We start from the raw sequence: 27223 nt of genomic DNA, 5'->3' as shown, positions 1-27223 counted from the left end.
GAGGAGGCCAGGCACAGTGGCTCATGCCTGTAATCCCAGCACTTTGGGAGGCCGAAGCAGGCAGATCATGAGGTCAGGAGATCGAGACCATCCTGGCTAACAAGGTGAAACCCTGTCTCTATTAAAAATACAAAAAATTAGCCGGGCGTGGTGGCGGGCCCCTGTAGTCCCAGCTACTCGGAAGGCTGAGGCAGGAGAATGGTGTGAACCCGGGAAGCGGAGCTTGCAGTGAGCGGAGATTGCACCACTGCACTCCAGCCTGCGGGACAGAGCAAGACTCTGTCTAAAAGAAAAAAAAAAAAAAAAAAAAAGAGGAATAAAGTATATAGCAAACATGGTTCATGGACCTTGAACCTTGAAAATATTATGCTAAGTGAAATAAGCCATCTGCAAAATGAAAACATATATTGTACAAGGACGGGTGTAGTGGCTCACGCCTGTAATCCCTGCACTTTGGGAGGCTGAGGCAGGCGGATCACCCGAGGTCAGGAGTTTGACCAGCCTGGCCAACATGATGAAACCCGGTCTCTACTAAAAATACAAAAAATTAGTCGGGCGTGGTGGTGGGCGCCTGTAATACCAGCTACTTGGGAGTCTGAGGCGGAGGAATCGCTTGAACCTGGTAGGCAGAGGTTGCAGTAAGCTGAGATTGTGCCACTGCACTCCAACCTGGGCAACAAGAGGAAAACTCTGTCTCAAAAAAACAAAAAACAAAAAATATATATATTGTACAATTGTATATTGTATATGGAAAATTCCAAATAGGCAAATCTATAGCAGTAGAAAGTATAAGTGGTAGCTGAGGGTTGAAGGAAAAGGGAATGTGACTGCTATCAGGTATAAAGTTTCTTTAAAAAATGTTGAAGGCTGAGCATGGTGGCTCACACTTGTAATCCCAGCACTTAGGGAGGCCAAGGCAGGAGGATAGCTTGAGATCAGGAGTTCAAGACCAGCCTGGTCAACATAGTGGGACCCCGTCTCCACAAAAACATAAAAAACTTAGCCGGGTGTGGTGGCACACGCCTGTAGTCCCAGCTACTCAGAAGACTAAAAAAGGAGGATCACTTAAGCCCGGGATGTTGAGGCTGCAGTGGGCTGAGATCACGCCACTACACTCCAGCCTGGGTACAGAGTGAGACCCTGTCTCAAAAAAAAAAAAATTCTAAAATTAGGCCAGGCTTGGTGGCTCGCACCTGTGACCCCAGCACTTTGGGAGGCCTAGGCAAGAGGATGGCATATGGCCAGTAGTTTGAAACCACCCTGAGCAACATAGTGAAGCTAGCTGCATCTCTTTTTATTTATTAATGAATGTTTCAAATTTAGATTTTGGTGATGGCCGCACAACTCTGTGAATATCCTAAAGACCACTGAAATGTAAACTTTAAAGCGTGAATCGTATAAAGCTCTTAAAGAAAAAGAAAAGGCTTATCAAACAGATCCCTAGTACAGAGCCCACTCTACCCCACCTCAGTCCCTGTGCTCTTGCAGCTCTGCCTTGCACACACACGTGCACACAAGTGCATATGTGTCTTGTTCATTTCTAATAAAATGGTTCTGTCCCGGGACAGATGAAAGGAGGTGGTCACATAAAGCCCTCAATGTGGTGCCCCACCCAGGGAGAGAGCCCACATGTAGTGGAAATCCTTCTTCTCCACTCCACCTGTGACGAGTTCTAGATAAGCATCACCTTCTTCACTTAGTAAAAGGGGACAGGAATGATTCTGGGCGCATGCCTCAGGGCCCTGTAGGGCTTAGGTAAGGACCCCTAGGAGGGGCTGAGGACAAACCAGGTTCTTGCTCATGGCACTGATCCCTTCCACAGGAGCAGCTAGGGGCCTGAGCAAGCTTCCAGTAGGATTCACGGGGGCTGACAACAGATGGAAGGTGCCGGCAGTGAGGTCTGGGGCTAGAGGCTGGGCCTGCATCCCAAATGCCCTCCTTGTACCATGGACACACAGGAGGACCCAGACTGCTGCAGGCAAAGCCAACGGTGCCTGTGATCAATCAGTGAGTAACCACCCCACCCCTACACCCTAGGACACCCAACAGAGAGGTTCCAGAGTCTGTCACACTCTCCTCTCCAAGGCTCTCTGCCAGAGGGGCTCCACTCACTAGGGCCTTACCCGGGTCTTGGCCTTCAGGAACACATGGCTCTCCATATCCTTGCTGGATTTACTGTGTGCCACGCCAGCTTTCCTCATGGCATCCTCACTGAAACACAAAAGGAAAAGAGATGTTTGCACACACCAGTGAGTTCACCACTGTGGGGCCCTGGTCAACAGGCCCTGCACAAGCAGCTGCCCCTGGTGACAAGGTGCTATCAGACCCAGCACACCAGCCTGGCTGAGGTCCAGGAGACGAATATAGGAAGGGGCACTCAATAGAGAGCAATGACAGGCCACTGAGTGAGGGAGAGAGCGAGCAGGGTGATCAGAAAAAAGGGACAGGAAAGGTGGTCGCCATGAAGCAAAGAGAGAGCCCTGGCATGAGGGGGCAGGAGGCTAGCCCCTAGGGATGGCGCACAACCAGTTCAGGATCAAGGACTACTGGGTGGCCAGCTGGCCTCTATTTCCTGCTCTCTGAGTGGCCTGCGTTCCCCACGAACTCTGCCAGATGGTGTAGCACCCTGGTTCCAGATTTGATTCCTCCTATAAAATGAAGGGGACACACGAAGTCATCTCTCAATTCCTCCCAAGGCAAGGGTCTGTCCCCATGTGGGACAATGCAAGTCCTATATGTGGGATCAAAGAGACAAGCTTCTAGCTTAACTTCTAGCTAGCGACAAGAGGAGAAAGACCACATAAATGTGAAAAGTATCTTTAAAAACCGATTTACCAACAATTTTGTACCAAGATAGAATCCTATGAAGGGTTTTTCATCACACTGCTGCTCCACGGGGATAAAAAGTCATGTACGTCAGTTAAGCTGGACCCCCCTTGAATGCAGCACATGCTGTCCCACCCCACCCCCCACCTCCCACACGGAAAGACAAAAACAAGTGTGCATCTGTTAGAAAGGCCTGGACTGTGGCTACCAGGGAGGGGCGGCTCTGGTCTGCTCATGGTCTGCCTTCTTCCTAGTGGGATGGGTCTCTTCCTTGCCTGGCCTCCCACCCTGGGTTTGCTGATAAAGAAACAAGTGGCCAGGTGCAGTGCCTCACGACTGTAATCCCAACACTTTGGGAGGCCAAGGCAGGTGGATCGTCTGAGGTCAAGAGTTCAAGACCAGCCTGACCAACATGGTGAAACCCCATCTCTATTAAAAACACAAAATTAGGCCGGGTGCGGTGGCTCAAGCCTGTAATCCCAGCACTTTGGGAGGCCGAGACGGGCGGATCACGAGGTCAGGAGATCGAGACCATCCTGGCTAACACGGTGAAACCCCGTCTCTACTAAAAAATACAAAAAAACCTAGCCGGGCGAGGTGGCGGGCGTCTGTAGTCCCAGCTACTCGGGAGGCTGAGGCAGGAGAATGGCGTGAACCCGGGAGGCGGAGCTTGCAGTGAGCTGAGATCCGGCCACTGCACTCCAGTCTGGGTGACAAAGCGAGACTCTGTCTCAACAACAAAAAAAAAATTAAAAAAAAAAAAACAAACAAAAAAACCCCACAAAATTAGCCGGGTGTAGTGGTGCATGCCTGTAATCCCAGCTACGAAGGAGGCTGAGGCAGGAGAATTGCTTGAACCCAGGAGGTGGAGGTTGCAGTGAGCCGAGATCGCGCCGTTGCACTCCAGCCTGGGTGACAGAGTGAGAAAAAAAAAGAAAAAAAGAAACAGGCTGGGTGCGGTGGCTCTCGCCTGTAATCCCAGCACTTTGGGAGGCCAAGGCGGGTGGATCATAAGGTCAGGAGATTGCGACCATCCTGGCTAACATGGTGAAACCCCGTCTCTACTAAAAATACAAAAAATTAGCTGGGCATGGTGGCAGGCGCCTGTAGTCCCAGCTACTTGGGAGGCTGAGGCAGGAGAATGGCGTGAACCCGGGAGGCAGGGCTTGCAGTGAGCGGAGATCGCACCACTGCACTCCAGCCTAGGAGACAGTGCGAGACTCCGTCTCAAAAAAAAAAAAAAAAAAAAAAAAGAAGCAAGCATGTCAGGGCTCTGGGGCCTTGCCTCTGAGTGAATTGAATAGGCCCAGTCCAGCCCATGCTAGAAAGCATTCTGACCACTCCAAACAGCAACCAGCTAACCTCAGGAAACTGAAGGAATGTACACACGGGGCTGCAGCAATACGACTGTGATTCTTAAAGACATCACAGAAAGAAGGTTTAATGCTCAGAGGTGCACGCATCTGTCTTAACGTAAAAAGAAAAACAAAATGACATTGACCTATCACCCTGCTAGATTCAAAAAGCGTTCTTGGGCCGGGTACAGTGGCTCAGGTCTGTAATCCCAGCACTTTCGGAGGCCAAGGCAGGTGGATCACCTGAGGTCAGGAGTTTGAGACCAGTCTAACATTACGAAACCCTGTTTCTACTAAAAATACAAAAATTAGTCCGGCATGGTGGCAGGCACCTGTGGTCCAGCTACTCGGGAGGCTGAGGCAGGAGAATTGCTTGAACCCAGGAGGCAGAGGTTGCAGTGAGCTAAGACGGCACCACTGCACTCTAGCCTGGGCAACAGAATGAGACTCCTGCACTCCTGGAGTTCCTACCTCCCTGTCTGCTTCCTGAAGCCTGAATTGAGGCGAGGAGGCAGCAAGGGGTTCCTGCTCACAAGGCATCCAGGGGTGGAACAGAGAAGTAAGGGGAAAGGTCACCAGAGTCACAAAAGATGAGAGAGTTAACAATTCAGGAGGATAATGACAACCAGCTCACGCACGGTGCTGGGTCAGAGTTCTGGGGAAGCGAGGCATGGGTGGGCTGGGAGGACCCTGTGCGCATGCTCTCAGTTTGGCGCGGGGCTGGCTCTCCACACCCAGAGGCTGAGATGACAGCTGCTAGGCCCCAAGAGGTCAGTGAACATTTCTGATAGAAGTGGCTGCATAGGCCTGTTTCCTGAAGGTTGTCTCTCCTGTGCCCCTCAAGGCAGGTATGCCCTTCAAGAGCATACCTGTTCTTCCCACCTTCCTTTTTTCTTTTTCTTCTTTTGTTTTTTGAGACAAGGTCTCGCTCTGTCACAGGTTCAGCGCAGTGGTGCAAACACAGCTCACTGTAGCTTCAAACTCCTGGGCTCAAGTATCCTTCCACCAAAGCCTCCCAGATAGCTGGGACTACAGGCATGTGCCACTATGCCAGGCTAATTTTTTTTATTTTTTACTTTTTTTGTAGAGACAAGGTCTTCCTTTGTTGCTCAGGCTGGTCTCAAACTCCTGGCCTTAAGTGATCCTCCACCTTGGCCTCCCAAAGCACTGGAACCAATAGGGAGACTCAGGGGAGAGCAGTAGAAACAGCAGGGGAGCACTTGCAGGCCAAGCGGGACAGCCTGGAGGCTGGTTCTGTGAGGAGTGGGGAGGCTGTCGGTGGTGGATGTGACCAGGAGTCAGAGATAGAGAAGGTGCAGAAGAGTCTGGGAAGTGACAACCAGTTACACGGATGGGCCCTGTGCCCACCAACAGCGATCAGAGAGCAAAGCCAGGCTTGATACAAAAGCAGTCCTTTTGAGCTGCTACTGGCCATTTTTGAGAGTGTCGGCAGACTGGCAGGCCCCAGACAGACACTGTCTTGGTGCAGCAGAGACACCTGGCACAGTCAGAGAGACAGGATCTAGAAACACAGCTTAGTGCAATAGCTTTGAGGTGATGGGATGACCAGGTTGAAGAAATGTGCTTGGTGAGCCGAAGGCAAGGTGGCACCATACACTAGGGGATGTGCTGGCGGATGAGCCCGTCCTGTCCTGGGTAACGTCACAGATGACGTGGACACCGTGAGCACCAACTGTCAGCTACTCAGAGCCTGAGGAGCATGGACCAAGCTGGAGGCCGGAAACAGGCAAGTCTTGACAGGCCAACACCAGGAAACTGAGTTGGGATAAATGTCCACTTCTGCATGAGCTTCAGGGGATCAGAGTGGGGCCGAGGAGCAAGGTGCTCCTCCAGCAAGGCCAGGGCTCCGAACAGCAGCACTGTGCAATGTCACTCCCACATCTCCTCCACAGCATCCACCCATGGAGGCCCAGCAGGTTTGGTGGCTAGTTAGACCCTATGTGGTTTGCAGTTCTGTCAACTGTATTTTAAAAAACGTCTTTGCTCCTGTTTCTAGTTTGAAGATCATGTGCCACAAAAGAGATAAAGTGAAAAAGAACCCAGGAACTCTGCAGCTAATCCCCCACACTTCCTCGCTGATGCCTGCCCTTTCCTCTCCAGCTGGCCTGGCGCTTTTCAGAGGCATCCCCTGCCTGGGCATTGACTCCATGAGGGCACCCATTTCACACTCATGCTGAGGTCAAGTCCCCTTCCTTCCTCCCTTAGACCTAACACACCTGCTGTGGGAGGCTGCAGGCAGGACCCAGGCCCACCTTCAGAACAGGACTGGCTGCTCCCAAAGCCCCCTTCTGATCTCCCTAAGCTGGGCTCTGCCGCCATCCCCAGCATGCCTTCCTGAGCAGCCAGACCCGAATGGGTCTCTGTCTCCTGAAAACAAAACCCTTCAAGCCACTGTCACGAAATGAAAGGAAACTATCACACAAGGAGACAGCCCCAAACATGGAGCAAGGAGCACAGCCTCAGACAAAGAAGAGAGAACCAACCTGTCACGGTGAGCTCTGCCCCGACACAAGCAAGCCCGGAAGACGAGGGCCCGTCCAGCCAGATGAGGGCAGGGAGCAGACTGGTGTCAGCTCACAAGGGAAGACCCTCGATGACTGTCCTGCCACAGTCCTGTCCAACATAAGCAACAGGTTCGAAAACAGTACAGGCCTATGAGGCGGCCGCCGAAGAACCCAAGGCTGCCTGGGTGGTGTTCACACTAGCTGACGAAGGGGGCAGGGAGCCACTCCCTGTTTGCAACCAGCCAGACCTCTGAACACAAGGGTTGTTACCTGCTCAGAGCACACAGTCCCTTGCTGTGAACTGGGCTCCCATGCTCTGCCTTGGGCCATGGTCTAGCTGGTTGCCATAGCTATGTCTGTGCACTCAGTCAGGGTTCAACTGGTATCTAGCTTAGACAGAAGCCTCCCAGGGGACCGATTCATCATTACAGGCCCTTGGAGCTCCCCCACCAGGGGGTCTGAGGATGTCCTACTGTCCAGAACTGTCCCCAGAACATGGTGTGTCTCAATGGCACTGCCTGACCCTGCCTGAGCTCTTGGTGTCTTCATCTCCCAGCACCAAGTGCCCATCCCAGAAACTTGGGAACCCCCTTCACTTTCTGACTGCCGCCTTTAATTCTCCAAAGTTCCAATCTTTGCCCCAACTCCCACTGCACCTGTGGCAATTCCTCCCAAAGGGCCTCTGTCTCCCGTTCCCATTCCTATCCCCACGGCCTCACCAGCTCCCCAGGTCACATGACTGCCAGTGAGCAACTGCCACTGAGTGTGGGAAGCAACCTGAGCCCCTGCTTGCCTTGAGCCTCGCTCCTCACCAGCAGGGCAGGCAGCCTGTCCAGAAGGCCACCGAGGAACCTACTCCTGCACCTGCCCCACACACTCTCCCCAGGGCCCCGGGGACAATGACCTACTGTCTGGCACATTAACTGACTATCCCACCCTGCTCCCACCCAGGCACCCCTGCTGTCAGCTGCACAGAAACCCTGTAGCCACCTCACCCATGTCTGTGGCACTTCCTGGAGGAATCTCTGGTTCCCGTGTGCCAGTCCCACTATACCAAGAACACTCTGAGAGCAGAGACAACGGCGTCCACTTTTGTGTGCAGCAGGCAGTCATCACTGCCAGGCAAAATAACTGGCTCTTTTTAACACAAGGAGTGGTACTGTCATGCATTTTGATGGGACACGACGTGCAGAACGGAGAATCAGCGTGGCAGCCATGGGGGAAACCAGGCCTCAAACAAGCACGTCCTGGCAGTGGAGGACAGGGTGCCTGGGGGAAGGCGTGTGCTGGGGCAGGCAGCTGGGCCTGGCAGGAAGCAGACAGAGGAGGGGCCTGGGCTCAAATTCCAACCTAGCCACTCAGCAGCTCTCCGTCTTGGGAGAGGCACTCCCTCCCGCAAAGCGTGGCCTCTTCATAAAGGAGGGCTCTGAGAGGCTGTGGCCAGGATGAAGGTGCACAGAGAGGACCAGGCAGTGAGGACAGGCCCAGTGTTGGCTGGGTCTACAGGGCTTCTGCCCAGCATGGGCCTGTTGTTCCTCACCTCCTTCCTATTCCAAATTGGGAAACTCTGTCAACAAGAGCCCAGTCCCAGTCCTTGTAATCTGAATGAGACTAAGATAAAGCAAAAAACTGGCAAACTGAGCATCCTAGGGAAGAAGCACAGGGCATCAAGCTCAAAGTCTGCTAAGGCCAGTGAGGCCTGAGGTAAGCTGCCCCAGTCTGCCCTCAACCCATCTGGGAGCGCCTCCCTGTCCTTCCTTTGCACAGACAGTGGGGACAGTGCCGACCTCACAGGTGGCCCTGAGGATGACAGTAGTTAATATTATAAGGCACTGGACATACAGGAAGTGCTAGGTATGCATTAAAGAAATAAGTCAGGCAACAACCTGCCCAAATGTGCAACAGGACAGCATCCTAAAACACCTCCGCCATGTGTTGAGGTTATTGTCGCCCCCTCCCTAGCAGATGATGGACCAATGAGCATGTGCAGCTCCCTCAGGCAGAGCCACCCTCCCACTGGAGCTCTGAGTCACCTGTAGTGTACCCTGAGGCCAGCCCCACAGCCCACAGGAAGGACACTCACACAGGCATGTTGATGAGGCATGAACTGGCCTCCCCACCCCAACTCCCGCTCTGCTCCGCTCCACGCCCTGACTCTTCCCTCCACACCCACCCTGGTTCTCACCAAGGACCCTCTCCCCTCTGAATGAGGCCTCTCCCCTGACCCCACCCTCTTTACCACTGCTCCCCCTGCCACACTGCCAGGCCCCCTTCCCTGGTCTAACTACTTTCCCATTGCTGAATGCGGGCATGAATTCCCAGGACGGCCAGCTCCTCTGTCCTCCTGCTGGTGTCTAAAGCAGGAAGGTGCTTTCCTCCCTGGGGCACAGACTCCTGACCTCAGGGGGACAGGATGATTCCTTCTAGCCATTTATGGGACAGATTTATGTTCTGCTCCAAGGAAACTTCTGTGAGTTTCTTCTATTTTTGAGAAACACAATACCTATCAATCAAGTGAACTCTCATAGGGTGGAATAAATTTTTGGCAGCTCCACTTCGCCCCACCCAAGAAGCCTCCTGGTAAATTGCTGCCTGTGTGTGAAGTCTGCTTGCCCACCTGGGACAGGAGCCCACAGCTTGTACGTGGGCCCCTTACCCTATGTGTTGAAAACCTAAATCACAGAGGACCAAAAGACAACAGAAGGAGAGTTAGACAATATCAGGATGATGGTTTCCTAAGCATATCACCAGAAGCAGACACCATAAAGGAAAAAAGATTTTCCCATATTAAAAAAAAGATTGGGGCTAGGTGTGGTGGTTCACACCTGTAATCCCAGCAATCTGGGAGGCAGAGGAAGGTGGATCACTTGAGGTCAGGAGTTCGAGACCAGCCTGGCCAACATGGTGAAACCCGTCTCTACTAAAAATACAAAAATTAGCTGAGCACGGTGGCTCACACCTGTAATCCCAGCACTTTGGGAGCCAAGGCGGGTGGATCACCTGTGGTCAGGAGTTCAAGACCAGACTGGCCAACGTGGTGAAACCCCATCTCTACTAAAAATACAAAAAATTAGCCGGGCATGGTGCCTGCAATCCCAGCTACTTGGAAGGCTGAGGTAGGAGAATGGTTTGAACCCGGGAGGCAGAAGTTGCAGTGAGCCGAGATCCTGCCACTGCACCCCAGCCTGGGCAACAAGAGTGAAACTCGGTCTCGAAAATCAAAAATAAAAATACAAAAATTAGCCAGGCATGGTGGTGTGCACTATAATCCCAGTTACTTGGGAGGCTGAGGCAGGAGAATCGCTTGAACCTGGGAGATAAGGGTTGCAGTGAGCCAAGATCAAGCCATTGCACTCCAGCCTGGGCGACAAGAGTAAAACTCTATCTCATATATATAAAAATTAGCTGGGCATAGTGGTGTGTGGCTGTAATCCCAGTTACTTGAGAAGCTGAGGCAAGATAATTGCTTGAACCAGGGAGGTGGAGGCTGCAGTGAGCTGAGATAGCACCACTGCACTCCAGTCTGGGTAACAGAGACTCTGTCTCTAAATAAATAAATAACAAATATGAACCTCCAAGTTGAAATGAGGGACCATATCTGCACATTTAATTCCCTTCCATCCTAAAACCACGGAAAAAAAAAGGAAGAATGGAAATGGTCGCCTCAACAGCCTTTTAGAAGCTGGAAAACTGATGGCCCAGTGGTAATGTACACAGCAAGAGGACCAAGAAACCAGAGTCCTAAGTAACCCTGAGGAGGGGGAGAGCCCTAGGTCTTTGCCAGGTTGTGGCCAGGCTGCAACACGTGCTCTGGGACAGAGGGTTAAAGCTGTCCCTGTATCCCCCACACCCCAATTTCACACTGTGGGTAGCTGCTCCCACACCAGGTGACCACAGGAGGTATACTCTTTGGAAAAGCATGAAACATATAGTCACTGGATGAGGGGGTCAACCACCCAGTTGAAAAGGCACAGGTAGGACACTGAGAGAGGTGGACTGCGTGGTCATCTGTGCTCTGGTCTGAGTGACTAGATTGATGCACACTAACTGCCGAGACCCACTGGCCCATCAGCCTCCTCCATCCCAGTGAGCAGCAGGCTGGCAGCCAGGCCTTCACCCATAGCCTGGTGTCTGGAAGACCATGCTCTAGGGCAGGGTCTCCAATCCCTGGGCCACAGACCAGTACAGGTCTGTGGGCTGTTAGAAACCAGGCCTCACAGCAGTAGGTGAGCAAGCATTACTGTCTGAGGTCCGCCTCCTGTCAGATCAGCGGTGGCATCGGATTCTCATAGGAGCACAAACCCCACTATGAACTGTGCATGTGAGGGATCCAGGTCGCACACTCCTTATGAGAGTCTAATGCCTGATGATCTGAGGTGGAACAATTTCATCCTAAAACCATCCTCATCTGCCAGTCTGTAGAAAAATTGTCTTCTGTGAAACCGGTCCTTGGTGCCAAAACTGTTGGGGACCATTGTTCTGGAGGAAGGACTCAGAATCTGCAGCCAGATGAGCCTTCAATGAAGTTCCCAGTCAACAAGCTTCACGTGCTGGAAGAGACTCCTAGGCTTTGGAGGGCCCCTCTCAGAGTGAGCAACCAGCCAAGGGCAGCCAAATGCCATTAACATGGCCAATAAAGACCCCAAAAGAAAGAGTAATTTAAGGTAACAGAAATTCAGCAAGAAGGAAATGTAGAATTTATTAGGCCAGGTGCAGTGGTTCACACCTGTAATCTCAGTACTTTCAGAGGCTGAGACGAGAGGATCACTTGAGGTCAGGAGTTTCATTTTGTTGCTTTTTTTTTTTTGAGACACAGTCCCGCTCTGTTGCCCAGGCTGGAGTACAGTGGCATGATCTTGGCTCACTGCAACCTCCACCTCCCAGGTTCAAGTGATTCTTCTGCCTCAGCCTCCCAAGTAGCTGGGACTATAGGCGCGTGTTACCATGCCCAGCTAATTTTTGTATTTTTAGTAGAGACGGGGTTTCACCATATTGACCAGGCTGGTCTTGAACTCTTGACCTTGTGATCTGCCCGCCTTGGCCTCCCAAAGTGCTGGGATTACGGGCGTGAGCCACCACATCCGGCTGAGATCAGGAGTTTGAGACCAGCCTGGGCAACATCACAAGATCCCATCTCTACAAAAAATAAAAATACTTGCCAGGAGTGGTGGTGCATGCCTATAGTCCCAGCTACTTGGGAGGCTGAGGTGGGAGGATCACTTGAGCCCAGGAGTTCGAGGCCACAGTGAGCCATGAACACATCACTGCATTCCAGCCTGGGCAATAAAGTGAAAATTTACCAAAAAAACAGAATTTATTATAATACATATAAATATTATACTACATTGTATCCATTTAACAGGAACCGGTGCTATAAAAAGGGAAAAGTCAGATTATGAAAAAGGAAAAAAAGGAGTTCTTGGAAATAAAAGCATGTTAGCAGTGAAAGGTCAAAGACAAAATTGTGGAAATCACTTAGAGAGCAGAGCTAAAAGAAAAAGAGATAGAAAACAGGAGATAAAAGATGAAATTAGAGGCCCAAAGAGTGAACATTAAACACTCCAGCAGAGGAAGTGTAGGGAGTGAGATTCCCCTGAAATGACTCAAGGGAACTTCCCGAGTAGAGCAGGACTTGAGTTTGGGGATCAAAGCAAGTCACTGTGAGGCTCAGAGCCAGCACCTCAGGAGAAAGACAAGGCCAGCACAAGGGCAGCACAGTGGAACGTCATTTTAAATCCCCCAGTTAGCATGTCCCACCAGGGGGCCTAGATGCACCCAAACTGGCATGGTCTCCAGAAAGTTAATTCCCAGGAGTCCCTTCTCAGGAAACTAGCAGAATGAGGGAATAAATCACAAAGGATGAGACACGGGATATAGGAAACAAGGGACCCAACAAAGGAGGGCAACAGTCCTAGTCTGGACAGACAAACAACAGACAAGCACGCTGAGGACTGTCACACCATGCCTGCGGCCACTGCCTAGAGGGTTCCAGAAGGGAGGTCCAAGAGGGTCACCGCCCACCTCCTTTGGGAGGCCAAAGTGGGTGGATCACTTGAGACCACAGGTTTGAACTGAAACTGACAGACAGCCCACTCGCACTAAGCCTGAAGATAACTGTACTGAGAGACAACCGGAAAATAAAGGAAGAATAGGAATAGATACACAGAAAACTGGGCAAACAGTGTTCAAAAGGCAATTCTTTCCTAGGAAAAAAGTTAACAAGCAATTGCAGTACACCACTATGCTCAGCTCTGAATATCATTTGTGTAGGCAGAAAACATACACATTCATTACTGATTTATGCAGAAAGTAAAATACTGGAAGAATGAGGGAGGAGAAGCAGAGATAATGGCGATGGAAGGGAGCTACAGAGCAAGCCAACAGATAAATGTAAAATGCCAAGTTGCAAGAGCGGCACGCGCCTATTACCTAGAATCAGAGGTATATGCCGGAAGAAAGCTCAGATGTAAAAGCAGTTGCTACCTCTGGGGAGAACTGGCAGAGTTGGAACCACGGTAGTTTCTTGTCTTTTTACAGTTTATGTGATATATTATGTTGATAAAATTTAAAGTAATTAAAAATTAAATGAGGCTGAGAGTGGTGGCTCATGCTTGAGCCCAGGAGTTCAAGACAGGCCTGGGCAATATAGTGAAACCCCATCTCTACAAAAAATACAACAACTTAGCCAGTTATAGTGGTGCATGCCTGCAGTCCCAGCAACTTGGGGGCTGAGGTGGGAGGATTTCTTGAGCCCAGGAGGCGGAGGCTGCAGCAAGCCGAGATCGTGTCACTACACTACAGCCTGGGTAAAAGGGTAAGACCCTGTCTCAAAAAAAAAAATTTTTTTTAATAAAATTAAATGACAAAATGCACATAAAGAGTGTCATAGAGAAATACTCAGCAAACAATAGCTATTAAGAAGGGTCATGTGGCCAGGTGCAGTGGCTCACACCTGTAATCCCAACATTTTGGGAAGCTGAGATGGGTGGATCACCTGAGGTGGGGAGTTTGAGACCAGCCTGAACAACATGGAGAAAACCCGTTTCTACTGAAAATACAAAATTAGCCAGGTGTGGTGGCACATGCCTGTAAACTCAGCTACTCATTTGGCTGAGGCAGGAGAATCGCTTGAACCCGGGAGGCAGAGGTTGCAGTGAGCCGAGATCGCGCCACTGCACTCCAGCCTGGGTGACAGAGCTAGACTCCATCTCAAAACAAAAAAACCTGCCACATATTCCTTCTGCAAGTGGTCCCACAGTCAGCGCATGGATGGAGTTGGAAGGGACCTCCAGGTGAGTGAGGCCAATGGCACAGGCAAAGCAGTTCCTCCCACCCCCACCAATCTGAGAGGTGCCTTCTGGCTCAAAGGCCTCACCACCACACTCCCAGGCAGAAAAGCCCCTTCCCTGTCCTCCACCAGTGCAGGGCTTGTTCTCATCTAGCCTTCTGACCTTCATGAGGTCTCTAGACAGCTATAGGGTGGCATCCCACACTGTCCCTAGACTTCTTCCAATCCTGCAGCCAATTTACTGCCCCACTGCCCAGGTGGTTTCATCTCTAAGGCAGGAAATGATGAGATACCGATTGTTTAGTCATCAATGTACCCAAAGCAAACACATAGCCTCTCCACCTCTCAGGTAGCTGAGAGCACATTTGTCAAACTGTATCCCAAACAGACTGCAACTTTTCCTTTACTGGAACTTCTACATTCTGGTTCTTTGGCTTTTTAAAGAAACATAAAAGTGTTTTTTAACAAGATAAAAATATATACTTCAGAATTTAACTCTCCACCCACATGTAGGAATGGATATTTTGGTCTTGCAGAAAGAAAATCTCGAATCATACCAATACAGGAGATTTCAAACACTGTACACCCCTCTGGACTGCTTGATGACACTTTCTTGCCTCTATTCTCAAGATCTCTCAACTCCCAGTAAACGAGATCATTGAAAGAACTAACCTGCAGAAAAGGCTGCTGTCCTTCAAACTGTGTGCTATTGTCTAAGCTAGTTCAGAAGAATACACGAGCTTCCTTCACATACTCCAATCTGTTGATTTGACTTCTAAAGAACCAGCAGAGCTGGAAAGGCCTTGAGATCTCTGTCCTGGTGCTGGCCTGGGGCTTCCCTAGGTCTAGCCTGAAAGTGTCCCCACTCACCAGCAGGAAAGCATGTGGCAAGGATGAGATCTGCCAACCCAAATGCTGATCTCACATGGCTCTGTGGTATTTGGTGGGGGTGGGGAAGCTCGATCTTTTAGAGATCTGCACTCAAGTACTCATAGTTGAAATCATCTGGTGTCTGGGATGTGATTTAAAATAGTCCAGGAGGTGGTGAGGAAGGGTGGGTGAAGAAACACTGGCCATATGTTGCTAACTCTCAAAGTAGTTGGGAGACCATTTTTCTATTATCTCTACTTCTGGGAACACTTGAAAAAGTCCATAACAAACTTTTTTTTTTTTTTAAAAGGAAGTCAAATGCTTATCTCAAGCCTGTGGGATGACTGTGTATGATCTACACCTCATGTGAACCTGGGCTGTGAGCATGCAGGTCCCAGCCAGACTCCATCCTGGGAGAGAACACAACTTAAGCCATGGGAAACCTGTAACTCAAAACTGAACTCACAGTCACAGCCTAGTTTCAGTTTAAAAATACATGTGTATATGTATTTACATATTTAAAATGCATACATATCAAGCTATAAGCACACACAGGACTGGTGGAAATATATCAATATGTCAGTAACAGCCAGCTCTGGGGAGAGAGTATGGAAAACACCTTCCTGTTTTTCAGTCCTCTACAATGTTATCTGGAATGGAATGAAGTACTACACCCACAAGTCCTGAAGCTACTGACCAAAACAAGAGGGAGAGACGGGACCAGGGATGCCATGACTGGAGTCTGATGGTTTCCACCATGCCCCATCCTCTCATCCCACAGTCTTTCTTCACATCTGCTCTGCCCACCACAGCCCTGCTCTGGAGTTCTCTGCTCTGCCCCTTCTGCCATCCCCACCTAGGCAGATGGGTTTCATCCAGCCTCCAGGGCGGCCCACCCACTTGTTCCTGCAGCAGGCTGCTCTTCCCAGGTTTGCTTCCCCATCTCCCACTGGCTGTTGGAAATTTCACCCGCACCCACTCTGCACATCATCACCTTACACCCAGCCCTCAGATCAGTAGAGAGGCTGCGGCAGGAGAACTGGTGTAGTGCATACCAGTGGCTTCCTCCTCCCTTCCTCCTGCAAATTCATAGACACATGCACACAGAACACGAGCATTCACACATGGAACCACCAAATCCTACCACTTATTTCCTTGTGGGCTCCCTCCCTCCTAGATCATCCTTTCCATCCCTTTTTTTCTTTTTTTAAATCATCTTTTCCATTCCTACTGTCACTGCACCCAGTAAATTTCAATGTGCATTCAAAATCAATGACAGAGCCTGTTATAAAGGCAGGTTCCTTGACAATGCCAGGTGTTGGCAAGGATGTCTAGCAAGTGGAACTCCCTCACATTTTGCTGGTGGGAATGTAAACTAGTACCACTTGGGAAGAGTGTTCAGCAGAATATGCTAAGAGACACATCCCCTGACCCAGCCCTCTATTTAACTTCTAGGTGCACAGCCCAGAGAATTAAGTGCATATATTTATCAGAAGACATGACCAAAGTCATTCCTGGTGTTGCCTTCATGTAGCCAACACCTGGAACTAACACCAAAGTTCATTAGGCACAAAACAAAAAAGTAATCTGGAACAGAGTCCTCCATGGAATAACACATCATAAACAAGAACAGGCTGGGCATGGTGGCTCACGCCTATAAGCCCAGTATGTTGGGAGGCCAAGGCAGGTGGATCACCTGAGGTCAGGAGTTCAACACCAGCCTGCCCAACATGGCGAAACCCCATCTCTACTAAAAATACAAAAATTAGCCAGGCACAGTGGTGCATGCCTGTAGTCCCAGCTACTCTGGAGGCTGAGGTAGGTGAATCACGTGAACCCTGAAGGCGGAGGTTGCAGTGAGCTGAGATTGAGCCACTGCACTCCAGCGTAGGCAACAGAGCAAGACTCTGTCTCAAAAACAGATAGATAGATAAATAAGGCCGGGCATGGTGGCTCACACCTGTAATCCCACCACTTTGGGAGGCTGAGGTCGGGGATCACGGGGTCAGGAGATAGAGACCATCCCAGCTAACACGGTGAAACCCCAACTCTACTAAAAAACTACAAAAAAAATTAGCCATTTGTGGTGGCAGGTGCCTGTAGTCCCAGCTACTCGGGAGGCTGAGGCAGGAGAATGGTATGAACCTGGGAGGCAGAGCTTGCAGTAAGCCAAGATCGGGCCACTACACTTCAGCCTGGGCAACAGAGCAAGACTCCGTCTCAAAAAAAAAAAAAAAAAAAGGCTGGGCACGGTGGCTCACTTCTGTAATCCCAGCACTTTGGGAGGCCAAGGTGGGTGGATCCCCTGAGGTCAGGAGTTCGAGACCAGCCTGGCCAACATGGTAAAACCCCATCTCTACTAAAAATACGAAAATTAAGGGCTGGGGGCGGTGGCTCACACCTGTAATCCCAGCACTTTGGGAGGCTGAGGTGGGCAGATCATGAGGTCAGGAGATGGAGACCATCCTGGCTAACATGGTGAAACCCCGTCTCTACTAAAAATACAAAAAAATTAGCCAGGCATGGTGGCGGGCGCCTACAGTCCCAGCTACTCAGAGGCTGAGGAAGGAGAATGGCATGAACCCAGGAGGCGGAGTTTGCAGTGAGCCGAGATCGCGCCACTGACTCCAGCCTAGGCGACACAGCAAGACTCCATCTCAAAAAACCAAATGAAATAAAAATACAAAAATTAGCCAGGTATGGTGGTGTGTGTCTATAATCCCAGCTCCTCGGGAGGCTGAGGCAGGAGAATTGCTGGAACCTAGGAGGCAGAGGTTGCAGAGAGCCAAGATTGTGCTACTGTACTCCAGCCTGGGTAACAGAGTGAGACTCTGTCTCAAAAAAAAAAGAAAAAAAAAGAACTGCTGCTGCCTGTGAGGATAAATTTCACACATGATGCACACGATTGTACAGAGGCCTGTAATCCCAGCACTCTGGGAGGCTGAAGCAGGTGGACTGCTTGAGCCCAGGAGTTCGAGACCAGCCTGGGAAACATGGCAAAACCCCATTTCTACAAAAAACACAAAAATTAGCAGGGCATGGGGGTGAGCACATGTAGTACCAGCTACTGGGGAGGCTGAGGTGGGAAGATTGCTTGAGCCCAGGAGATCGAGACTGCAGTGAGCCAAGATTGCACCATTGCACGCTACCCTGGGCAATAGGGCAGACCCTGTCTCAAAAAAAAAAGATGGCACAGAGTGTGATTGCAGAGATTCCAAATGTCTCCCTGGCCATGGAAGTCAGAAGAGTGGTGCAGTTTGCCCTGGCTGGATGCAAATCTGAGGAGTATGAACAGTTCTCTGGTGGCACACTCAAGACTGGAGGCATGTGTATCGTTTACTGTGATAGGGATTATACCTCAATTTAAATACCCCATAAAATAAGCAAGAGCTTTGAGCCCCGTGCCCCAGGACCCTGCCCTGTCCTTTGGTTGGCCTGAACGCCTACTACAGAGCACTTGACAGGGACTTCTCCCTCACATGAATGAAAGCAGACTGACAGCACTTGCAGGACGTATGGTGACCTACTGGGGCTTCTGAGGACGAACCCTGAGTTCTATTTCACAACAGGGGCTCCATCTCACACATGGCAGCCAGATCACTTCCTCAAAGGTCATGTCTGATGAGGAGGACTGAAAGGAAGCTTGGAAAGAGCAGAAGAGAAGGGCAGCAGGGACGTGGGATGAGTCACTTCTTAACCTACAAGCACTGCCTTCACCAAGCCCCAAGAGCCCACCAACACAAGAAGGAACAAGGGGGTACTCAGGCTGGGAAGAACAGAAGTTCCAGGGGTGGGGGTCTTGCTGGTCCCCTGCCTTTGGCCCAGATGTCCCTCATTCCCCTTCAACCCTCCAGCTCACACTTCACTCTTATGTGAGCCCCTATCTCTCCCCCAGATTCACAGGCACAGAGCTCAGAGAAGATGCTGGGGCCAAGGATTAAAACAAATCCTGCCAAAGAGAAGGGCCAGTTAAAAAAATTTTTAAAAAAAGACAGAAACAAATAAAAGGAAACAGAGTCCAGAAGGAGGGGGCCCCCAGGGAGTACGGGAAGATGGTATAAGTGAGAACGAGCTGGTGAATCCTGGGGAAGAGGATGCCTAAGTGCTTTTACTGTCCCTGCAACTCTCTGTACATTTGAAATATTCTCAAAATAAAAAGCTCAGGCCGGGTGCAATGGCTCACACCTGTAATCCCAGCACTTTGGGAGGACGAGGCAGGCAGATCACCTAAGGTCAGAAGTTTGAGACCAGCTTGGCCAACATGGTGAAATCCCCATCTGTAATAAAAATACAAAAATCAGCCAGGTGTGGTGGTACAGGCCTGTAATCCCAGCTACTCAGGAGGCTGAGGCACGAGAATTGATTGAACTCAGAAGGTGGAGGTTGCAGTAAGCCAAGGTCATGCCACTGCACTCCAGCCTGGGCAACAGAGCGAGACTGTCTCAAAAAAACATAAATAAATAAAAATAAAAACACCCTCAAAATAAGGAGACATGGGGCTTGGAAAAAAGGTAAACCATCTTCTCCAAGGACTCACTGCCCTAAATAACAGTTACTGCACGTCAAGCTGCTTAACCCAATCACGGGCCTCTATTAACAGCCCTGCACCTAGGCTAGAGAGTCATTACTAAAGTTGAGGTGAACATCTCCCTTACGGGTGACCGTTTAGAGGTAATTACGCCTTGGCTCTTATTCTATTCCTGTTTGTTCTCTAGCCCGTACTCCCCTTTGTCTTTAAATAAATGTCTCAGGGCCAGGCACAGTGGCTCACACCTGTAATCCCAGCACTTTGGGAGGCGGAGGCAGCAGATCGCTCAAGCCCAGGAGTTGGAGACCAGCCAACATGGCAAAACCCTGTCTCTACAAAAAATACACAAATTAGCCGGGCATGGTGGCACACACCTGTGGTCCCAGCTACTTGGGAGGCTGATGTGGGAGGATCGCTTGAGCCCTGGAGATGGAGGTTGCAGCGAGCCACAATCACGCTACTGCACTCCAGCCTGAGTGACAGAGTGAGACCCTGCCAAATAAATAAATAAATAAATAAATGTCTCAAAAAGAAAATCAACCATCACAAGCTGTGAGGGAAAAAAAAGTTCAAAATGAGAAGTTCAGAATGGTTTAGGTAGCACTGACAGACAAAACCATGGCAGGCTTTAATTAAAGCCAGCACTGCTTTCCACAACCCTACATATAATTATTATGTACTTCATCTAGGCCAAGATATTGTGCTAAGAACTACAAGAGACACAGAGCTATGGTTCCAGGTACCACACTCAAGGAATTTCCAATGCTGTTGGCAAGGCAAAAAATAGTTAATCTGTTCAGTTCATGTTAGGATGCACTCAATGAGGGCTCTGGAGCCACCATAGGCTGAGCTAACCATCAGGGGTCAACTGGAGGGGATGAAGCCAAGGTCAAAGCTTCACCAGAGAAAGTCACAGAGACAGAGGAAGAGCCAGCCACTACAGCATCCAGAGAGGGCATGGTGTGGCACAAAGCTCTCGTGCCAACATGAAGAAAAGTAACTTGGAAGGACAGTGTCAAACTGAAAGGGAAAGGGCCTCAAGCTCCCTTGCATGGATGGAAAGGATGGAATCATCTTGGGAAGGCTGGTCTGGCATTGAGGGCCCAGGTGAGAGAGGTCACATATCCTGAATACAGAGCACACAGTGATTTTCCACCTCAGATAACTAGCTATAGCCACCTCACTTACAGACAGGTCCACCCTATCTAAAGATTTCTGATGACAAAAGCAATATGCATTCATTCTTGACAAAAATACACACAGGTATACATGTAGTGAAAATTACATGGAAAATTAAAATCATGGCTGGGCACAGTGGCTAACGCCTATAATCCCACCACTTTGGGAGGCCGAGGTGGGCGGATCATTTGGGTCCAGGAGTTTGAGACCAGCCTGGCCAATATAATGAAACCCCATCTCTACTAAAAATACAAAAATTAGCTGAGTGTGGTTTTGCGCGCCTGTAATCCCAGCTACTCGGGAGGCTGAGGCAGAGAATCGCTTGAACCTGGGAGGCGGAGGCTGCAATGAGGCAAGATCACGCCACTGCACACCAGCCTGGGCGACAGAGCGAGACTCCATCTGAAACAAAGAAAAAATTAAAATCATTCATAACAGTTAAAGACATCTGTTTAATAAAACTCAGCCTGTACCATGCATCCTGCTTGGTAACAAGCACTTGTCGATGTTGACGCCTTATGGCAGTCCCTCCAGTCAATGTCAACAGCAGCACAGAGCCCATCGCCTGCAGCTACAACTCTAACCAAGCTCCCACTGTTGGTCTGTTTCACACATCCCACTCCTGAGACAATGATGTGGCAATGAGCATCCTCATCACCATCAGGCTTTGAATACTTTCCTGATTGTGCCCTTGGAGGAAATAGACATTTTAAGGTACTGGTATAAACAGTATTGCCAAAAGGCCTTCCAGAAAAAATGGCTCTAATTTAAGTGTCCCCAGCTGAGCTGGCTGGTTGCCTGCATCTTCCTGCGGTGCTTCTGCCATCTCTACCTGAGGTGAATGTCCCCTCAGGACAGCCCCCATCACCATTGCAGCTGAATGGGCCTATAACAGTACTCAGAAAACTGGCACTGGACAGACTTACCAATCCCCCTGCTATAGCACTCCTGAGAGGCAGGAAATGATTGATTCAAGTTCCTGCCCTGAGAAGTTCAGACCAGGAGGAGATAAGCCTTCAAACAACCCAAGGGCAACCTAGAAACTCCTCACCAAGCCTGTGAAAAGAGCAAGGGGGTGGGGGCAGTGAAAAGAGCACGGGGGTGGGGGCAGCGGAAGGCCCAGCCTCCTTGGAGAACAGCTACACCACTCAGCCACGGAAAGGAAGGATCTTTGAGGCAGGCGAAAAAACTGGATGAAGAGCAGGGAGCAAGAACTGAGATTGTCTGAGGGTCCACTGCCAGCTTGGTATGATGGAGCACAGGTCAAGGAACTGGCAGGCAGGTGCAGACACTGCAGGAAGGGTCAAGACTAAGAACAGAATCCACAGACAGTGGGCAGCCACTAAAACACTCTGGGCATCAAAATAACTGGGGAGGACCAGGAGTAGTGGCTCATGCCTGTAATCCAACACTTTGGGAGGCAAAGGCAGGAGGATCACTTGAAGCCAAGAGTTCAAGGCCAGCCTGGGCAACAAACCAAGACCTGGTCTCTACCAAAAAAAAAAAAAAAGAAAATTAGCCAGCCCATGGTGGCACCTGCCCTTAGTCCCAGCTATTTGGGAAGCTAAGGCAGGAAGATCACTTAAGCCCAGGAGTTGGAGGCTGCAGTGAACTATGATCGTACCGCTGCACTGGGGAACAGAGCAAGACCTTTTCTCAAAAAAAAGTAATAATAATTGTGTGGCAATCAAGTACATGAAACAAGAGTTGATAATCACTGAAGCAGAGTGGTGGCATATGGACATAGGGGTCTTTATTCTATTTGGTTTTGTGATTTAAATTTTTCATTTGGAATTTTTAAAAATTCATTAAAATTCCTTAAAATGTTTTCCCTCCAGATATTTAACAGAAATTACTGTCCCAAGGAATGCTTTAAAGGGGGCTAGTACCCCACAGCCCTGCCATGACAGTGGCAGGGAGATAACCATGTGGTCATGGTCCTTCCTACCTTGGGATGCCCAGCATGGGTCCTTGACTGGCCACAGACACAGACAGCATCACAAACAGCAGTAGCAGCTGGAAGACCTCTGGTCAGGGTGGATGTCAGGGCCTGCAACTGTGGTAGGCACGTGGGGTCACTTACAAAAGGGACCTGGTAGGGCTGGGGGCTAAGGTCTGAGGGGTACTGGTTGGCAGAGGCCAAAGATCAAAGGGGCTTGCCGGCTGGCTCTTCCTCTGCTGTTAGGGTCCAATGACCCACTGGAGCTGCTAAAGTTATAAAGAAGCCACCAGCATCAGGCCTCTTTACCGGGTCTCCCAGTACATTTGGCTTGGGTTAACTTTGAGCTGCTCCTCTCGCTCCCCTACTCCCAACAGCCTGCAACCTCTTTTTCCAAAATTAAAAGGTGGTTTGGGCCGAGCACAGTGACTCACGCCTGTAATCCCAGCACTTTGGGAGGCCGAGGTGGGTGGATTACCTGAGGTCAGGAGTTCGAGGCCAGTCTGACCAACATGGTGAAACCCCATCTCTACTAAAATACAAAAAATTAGCCAGGGATGGTGGCAGGATCCTGCAATCCCAGCTACTCGGGAGGCTGAGGCAGGAGAATCGCCTGAACCTGGGAGATGGGGGTTGCAGTGAGCCGAGATCATGCCACTGCACTCCAGCCCGGGCAACAAGAGTGAAACTCCATCTTAAAAAAAAAAAAAAAAAAAAAAAAAGGGGGGGGGTTTGTCTGTCTTGTCCTGTTGTGGTTCAGCAACTATTTATTTATTTATTTATTTATTTTTTTTTTTTGAGACAGAGTCTCGCTCTGCCGCCCAGGCTGGAGTGCAGTGGCGTGATCTTGGCTCACTGCAAGCTCCGCCTCCCGGGTTTACGCCATTCTCCTGCCTCAGCCTCCCGAGTAGCTGGGACTACAGGCGCCCGCCACCTCGCCCGGCTAGTTTTTTTGTATTTTTTAGTAGAGACGGGGTTTCACCGTGTCAGCCAGGATGGTCTCGATCTCCTGACCTCGTGATCCGCCCGTCTCGGCCTCCCAAAGTGCTGGGATTACAGGCTTGAGCCACCACGCCCGGCCTATTTATTTTTTAGATGGAGTCTCGCTCTGTCACCCAGGCTGGAGTGAAGTGGCATGATCTTGATTGAGTGCAACCTCTGCCTTTCAGGTTCAATCGATTCTCCTGCCTCAGCCCCCCAAGTAGCTGGGACTACAGGTGTGTGCCACTATGCCTGGCTACTTTTTGTATTTTTAGTAGAGATGGGGTTTCATTATGTTGGCCAGGCTGGTCTTGAACTCTTGAGCTCAAGGAGGATATATATATATATATATATTATATATACGTTACTTATATAAAATTTTATATATGTTCTCTATATAATATATATGCACACATATATACATACATACACATACATATACACACTATATATGTGTGTGTGTGTATATATATATTTGGTTTTTTTTTGAGACTAAGTCTCCCTCTGTCGCTAGGCTGGAGTGCAGTGGCACGATCTTGGCTCGTTGCAACCTCTGCCTCCTGGGTTCAAGCGATTCTCCTACCTCGGCCTTCTAAGCAGCTGGGACTACAGGCACCTGCCACCACGCCTGGCTGGTTTTTGTATTTTTAGTAGAGATGGGGTTTTCATCATGTTGGCCAGGCTGGTCTCGAGCTCCTGACCTCAGGTGATCTGCCCGCCTCGGCTCCCCAAAGTGCTAGCCACCGTGCCCAGCCTAAATATATTTTTTGTAGAGCCAAGGCTTCACCATGTTGCCCAGGCTGGTCTCAAATTCCTGAGCTCAAGCAATCCACTCACCTTAGCCTCCCAAAGTGCTAGGATTACAGGCATGAGCCACCGCGCCCGGCCTTCGTAAACTTTATTATGAGATTTTTTGGCAACTTATTTTTTTAGCTCATCAGCTATCATTAGTGTTAGTGTATCTTATGTGTGGCCCAAAACAATTCTTCTTCTTCCTATGTGGCCCAGGGAAGCCAAAAGACTGGACACCCCTGATTTACAACATGCAAAGTAACTCTAAGCAGCTGTGGCCTCTCCTCTAGGCTTCATTTTCCTCATCTTATAAATGGGAGTAACATGTGCATCTACTGACAAAGCAAGCATGAAGAGGGGATGAGTCAACATCTGTCAACTCCTGCAACAGGGCTTGGCATAGCATGCCTGCCGCATGTCAGCTGCTGTTGAGAAAGCCCTGAACTCCTGAGCAGATGACTGAGGGCTCAGGTCACTGTCACGACTGGCCTAGAGGCTCAACAATCACTTCCTATTTGCCCATCAGGAGCCGCCCTATGGGGCATTTGGACTGTGAATGTGAAGAAAGGGACAGAAAGGGCCCCTAGGCTCAAGGAATGGACATTCTAGCAATAGGTTATACACAGATACCTGTAAGCCAGTGCAGTCACTTAGGTGACAACCAGGCTATGAAGCTGGAAAACAAGGGCCGGAACTGCACCAGAAGGGCACAGAGCTGTGAGTGGAAAAAGCCACAGAAAAAGCTCAGCCAAGGCTGACTCACTGGCTTCTGCCTATGGCAAGGACCATAACCCACAGGCAGAATCTTGGCTTGCAAGTTTAAAGGCACTCCCCATCCTTCTGAAGACCTCTCCAGATCCCTGGAAGTTGCTGTTCAGTTGTATGTTTTGTTCCTTGTGTTGTCTTACTTGGAGCTCACGTCTCTCTGGAGGCTTCACTAGAAGAGGTGGATGGGCCGGGCGCGGTGGCTCAAGCCTGTAATCCCAGCACTTTGGGAGGCCGAGACGGGCGGATCACAAGGTCAGGAGATCGAGACTATCCTGGCTAATCCGGTGAAACCCCGTCTCTACTAAAAAATACAAAAAACTAGCCGGGTGAGGTGGCGGGCGCCTGTAGTCTCAGCTACTCCGGAGGCTGAGGCAGGAGAATGGCGTGAACCCGGGAGGCGGAGCTTGCAGTGAGCTGAGATCCGGTCACTGCACTCCAGCCTGGGCGACAGAGTGAGACTCCGTCTCAATTAAAAAAAAAAAAAAAAAAAAAAAAAAAAAAGAGGTGGATGACATGCTAGCCCCAGCTCCATTCCATGCTTCCCCGAGCCCCTTCTGGCACTTCACCAGATACTGTCCTTTCCCAGTTGTGTCACCTCCTCTCTGTACTGTTTTGCCCAATGGACATCTATTTATTTCATCTTTATATGTGCAATCTGCTGTACAGAGGAGTGGGAGGGATAAAAGTCTCAAGAAAAAGATGACAGAAAAATAAAAAAGAATTGAAAGAAAATAGCTGATAAGGTCCTTTTGTTCATTCACAGCTTAAATATTTTCTACAAACCTGTATGACAAGTGCAGCACTAGTCATTGCACATGCACGCTTGTTCTCTGAGAGACTATAGCCCAGAGACAGGCTCAACGTTAACCCAGCAATCCCGTGAGGAAGTCCAAGCCCCAGAAAGGCCAGTTAAATTGGTTCTAAGGGTGGCTTATCCTGCAGTTTCTGCAGGGAGAGTAGATGTTCAATGAAGAGTCAACAAAGGCAAGCACGGTGGCTCACACCTGTAATTCCAGCCCTTTGGGAGGCCGAGGCAGGTGGATCGCTTGAGCCCAGGAGATTAAGACCAGCCTGGGAAACATGGTGAAACCCTGTCTCTTACACAAAATACAAAAATTAGCTGGGCCTGGTGGCATGCATCTGTAGTACCAGCTACTTGGGAAGGCTGAGGTGGGAGGATTGCTTAAGCCCGGGAGGCAAAGGTTGCAGTGGGCCAAGATCATGCCACTGCACTCCAACCTGGGTGATAGAGCAAGATTCTGTCTCGAAAAAAAAAAAAAAAAAAAAAAAAAAGCCAACATGAACCTACTAACAATTTCCCAACTACCCTCCCCACAGGCTCCAATAAGTGTCATCAATTTCCCTAACCAGGCTTGGGGTATCGGGGTATTACCTTCATTCTCCAAGACTAGAGAATCTCCTACTCCTGCAAGGGCACAGGAGGTTGTGGCAGGGAGCTCACCACTGAGTCCCAAGACCTCTGCAAAGGCTTGTACAGAGGTCTCTTCATTTTTCCCTTCCACCATACCTGTAAAACAGATTGGCCTCCTACCATTTCATTGATGAGGGATACAATTAAGAAAGGCTCGGCCAGGTGCAGTGGCTCACACCAGTAATCCCAGCACTTTGGGAGGCCGACACAGGTGGATCATGAGGTTGGGAGTTCAAGACTAGCCTGACCAAGATGGTTAAACCCCATCTCTACTAAAAACACAAAAATTAGCCAGGCATGGTGGCAGGTGCCTGTAATCCCAGCTACTCGGGAGGCTGAGGCAAAGAACTGCTTGAACCTGGGAGGCGGAGGTTGCAGTGAGCCGAGATCGTGCCATTGCACTCTAGCCTGGGCCACAGGGCAAGACTTCATCTCAAAAAAAAAGAAAAAAAAAGAAAAAAAAGGAACAGCTACCAAGTGGAGAAAGCAGGGGCTCCAGAGCTTTACAATGTACACTGGTTCAGGTAAAAAACACCACTGCACTGGAGAATCACTTGAGTACAGGAGTTTGAGGCTGCAGTGAGCTATGATCACAACACCTGCACTCCAGCCCAAGTGACAAAGCAAGACTCTGTCTCTTAAAAAATAAAAAAATAGGCCGGGCGCAGTGGCTCACGCCTGTAATCCCAGCACTTCGGGAGGCCGAGGCGGGTGGATCACGAGGTCAGGAGATCAAGACC

At 49.9% G+C, this 27223-nt stretch overlaps 1 protein-coding gene across 8 annotated transcripts in view; it reads right to left on the bottom strand.

The window, feature by feature from the left end:
• LOC105480689 (mediator complex subunit 15) overlaps positions 1–27223 on the bottom strand; it is an 86399-nt gene that overhangs the window by 53827 nt on the left and 5349 nt on the right. For 6 of the 8 annotated variants that reach the window (XM_024792562.2, XM_011739798.3, XM_011739799.3 and 3 more), the window contains exon 2: positions 2124–2211. In XM_024792562.2, the coding sequence (XP_024648330.2) occupies positions 2124–2201 (78 nt within the window). In that variant the 5' untranslated portion in view covers positions 2202–2211. Of the gene's footprint in view, positions 1–2123; positions 2212–6685; positions 7570–22519; positions 22628–27223 lie in introns of those variants that run through there. The other 2 variants (XM_071080031.1, XM_071080032.1) reach the window with 2 other exon arrangements.

Source organism: Macaca nemestrina, chromosome 15 (assembly GCF_043159975.1).
Source record: "Macaca nemestrina isolate mMacNem1 chromosome 15, mMacNem.hap1, whole genome shotgun sequence".
NCBI lineage: Eukaryota > Metazoa > Chordata > Mammalia > Primates > Cercopithecidae > Macaca > Macaca nemestrina.
This window is presented reverse-complemented; position numbering and strand designations above follow the sequence as displayed.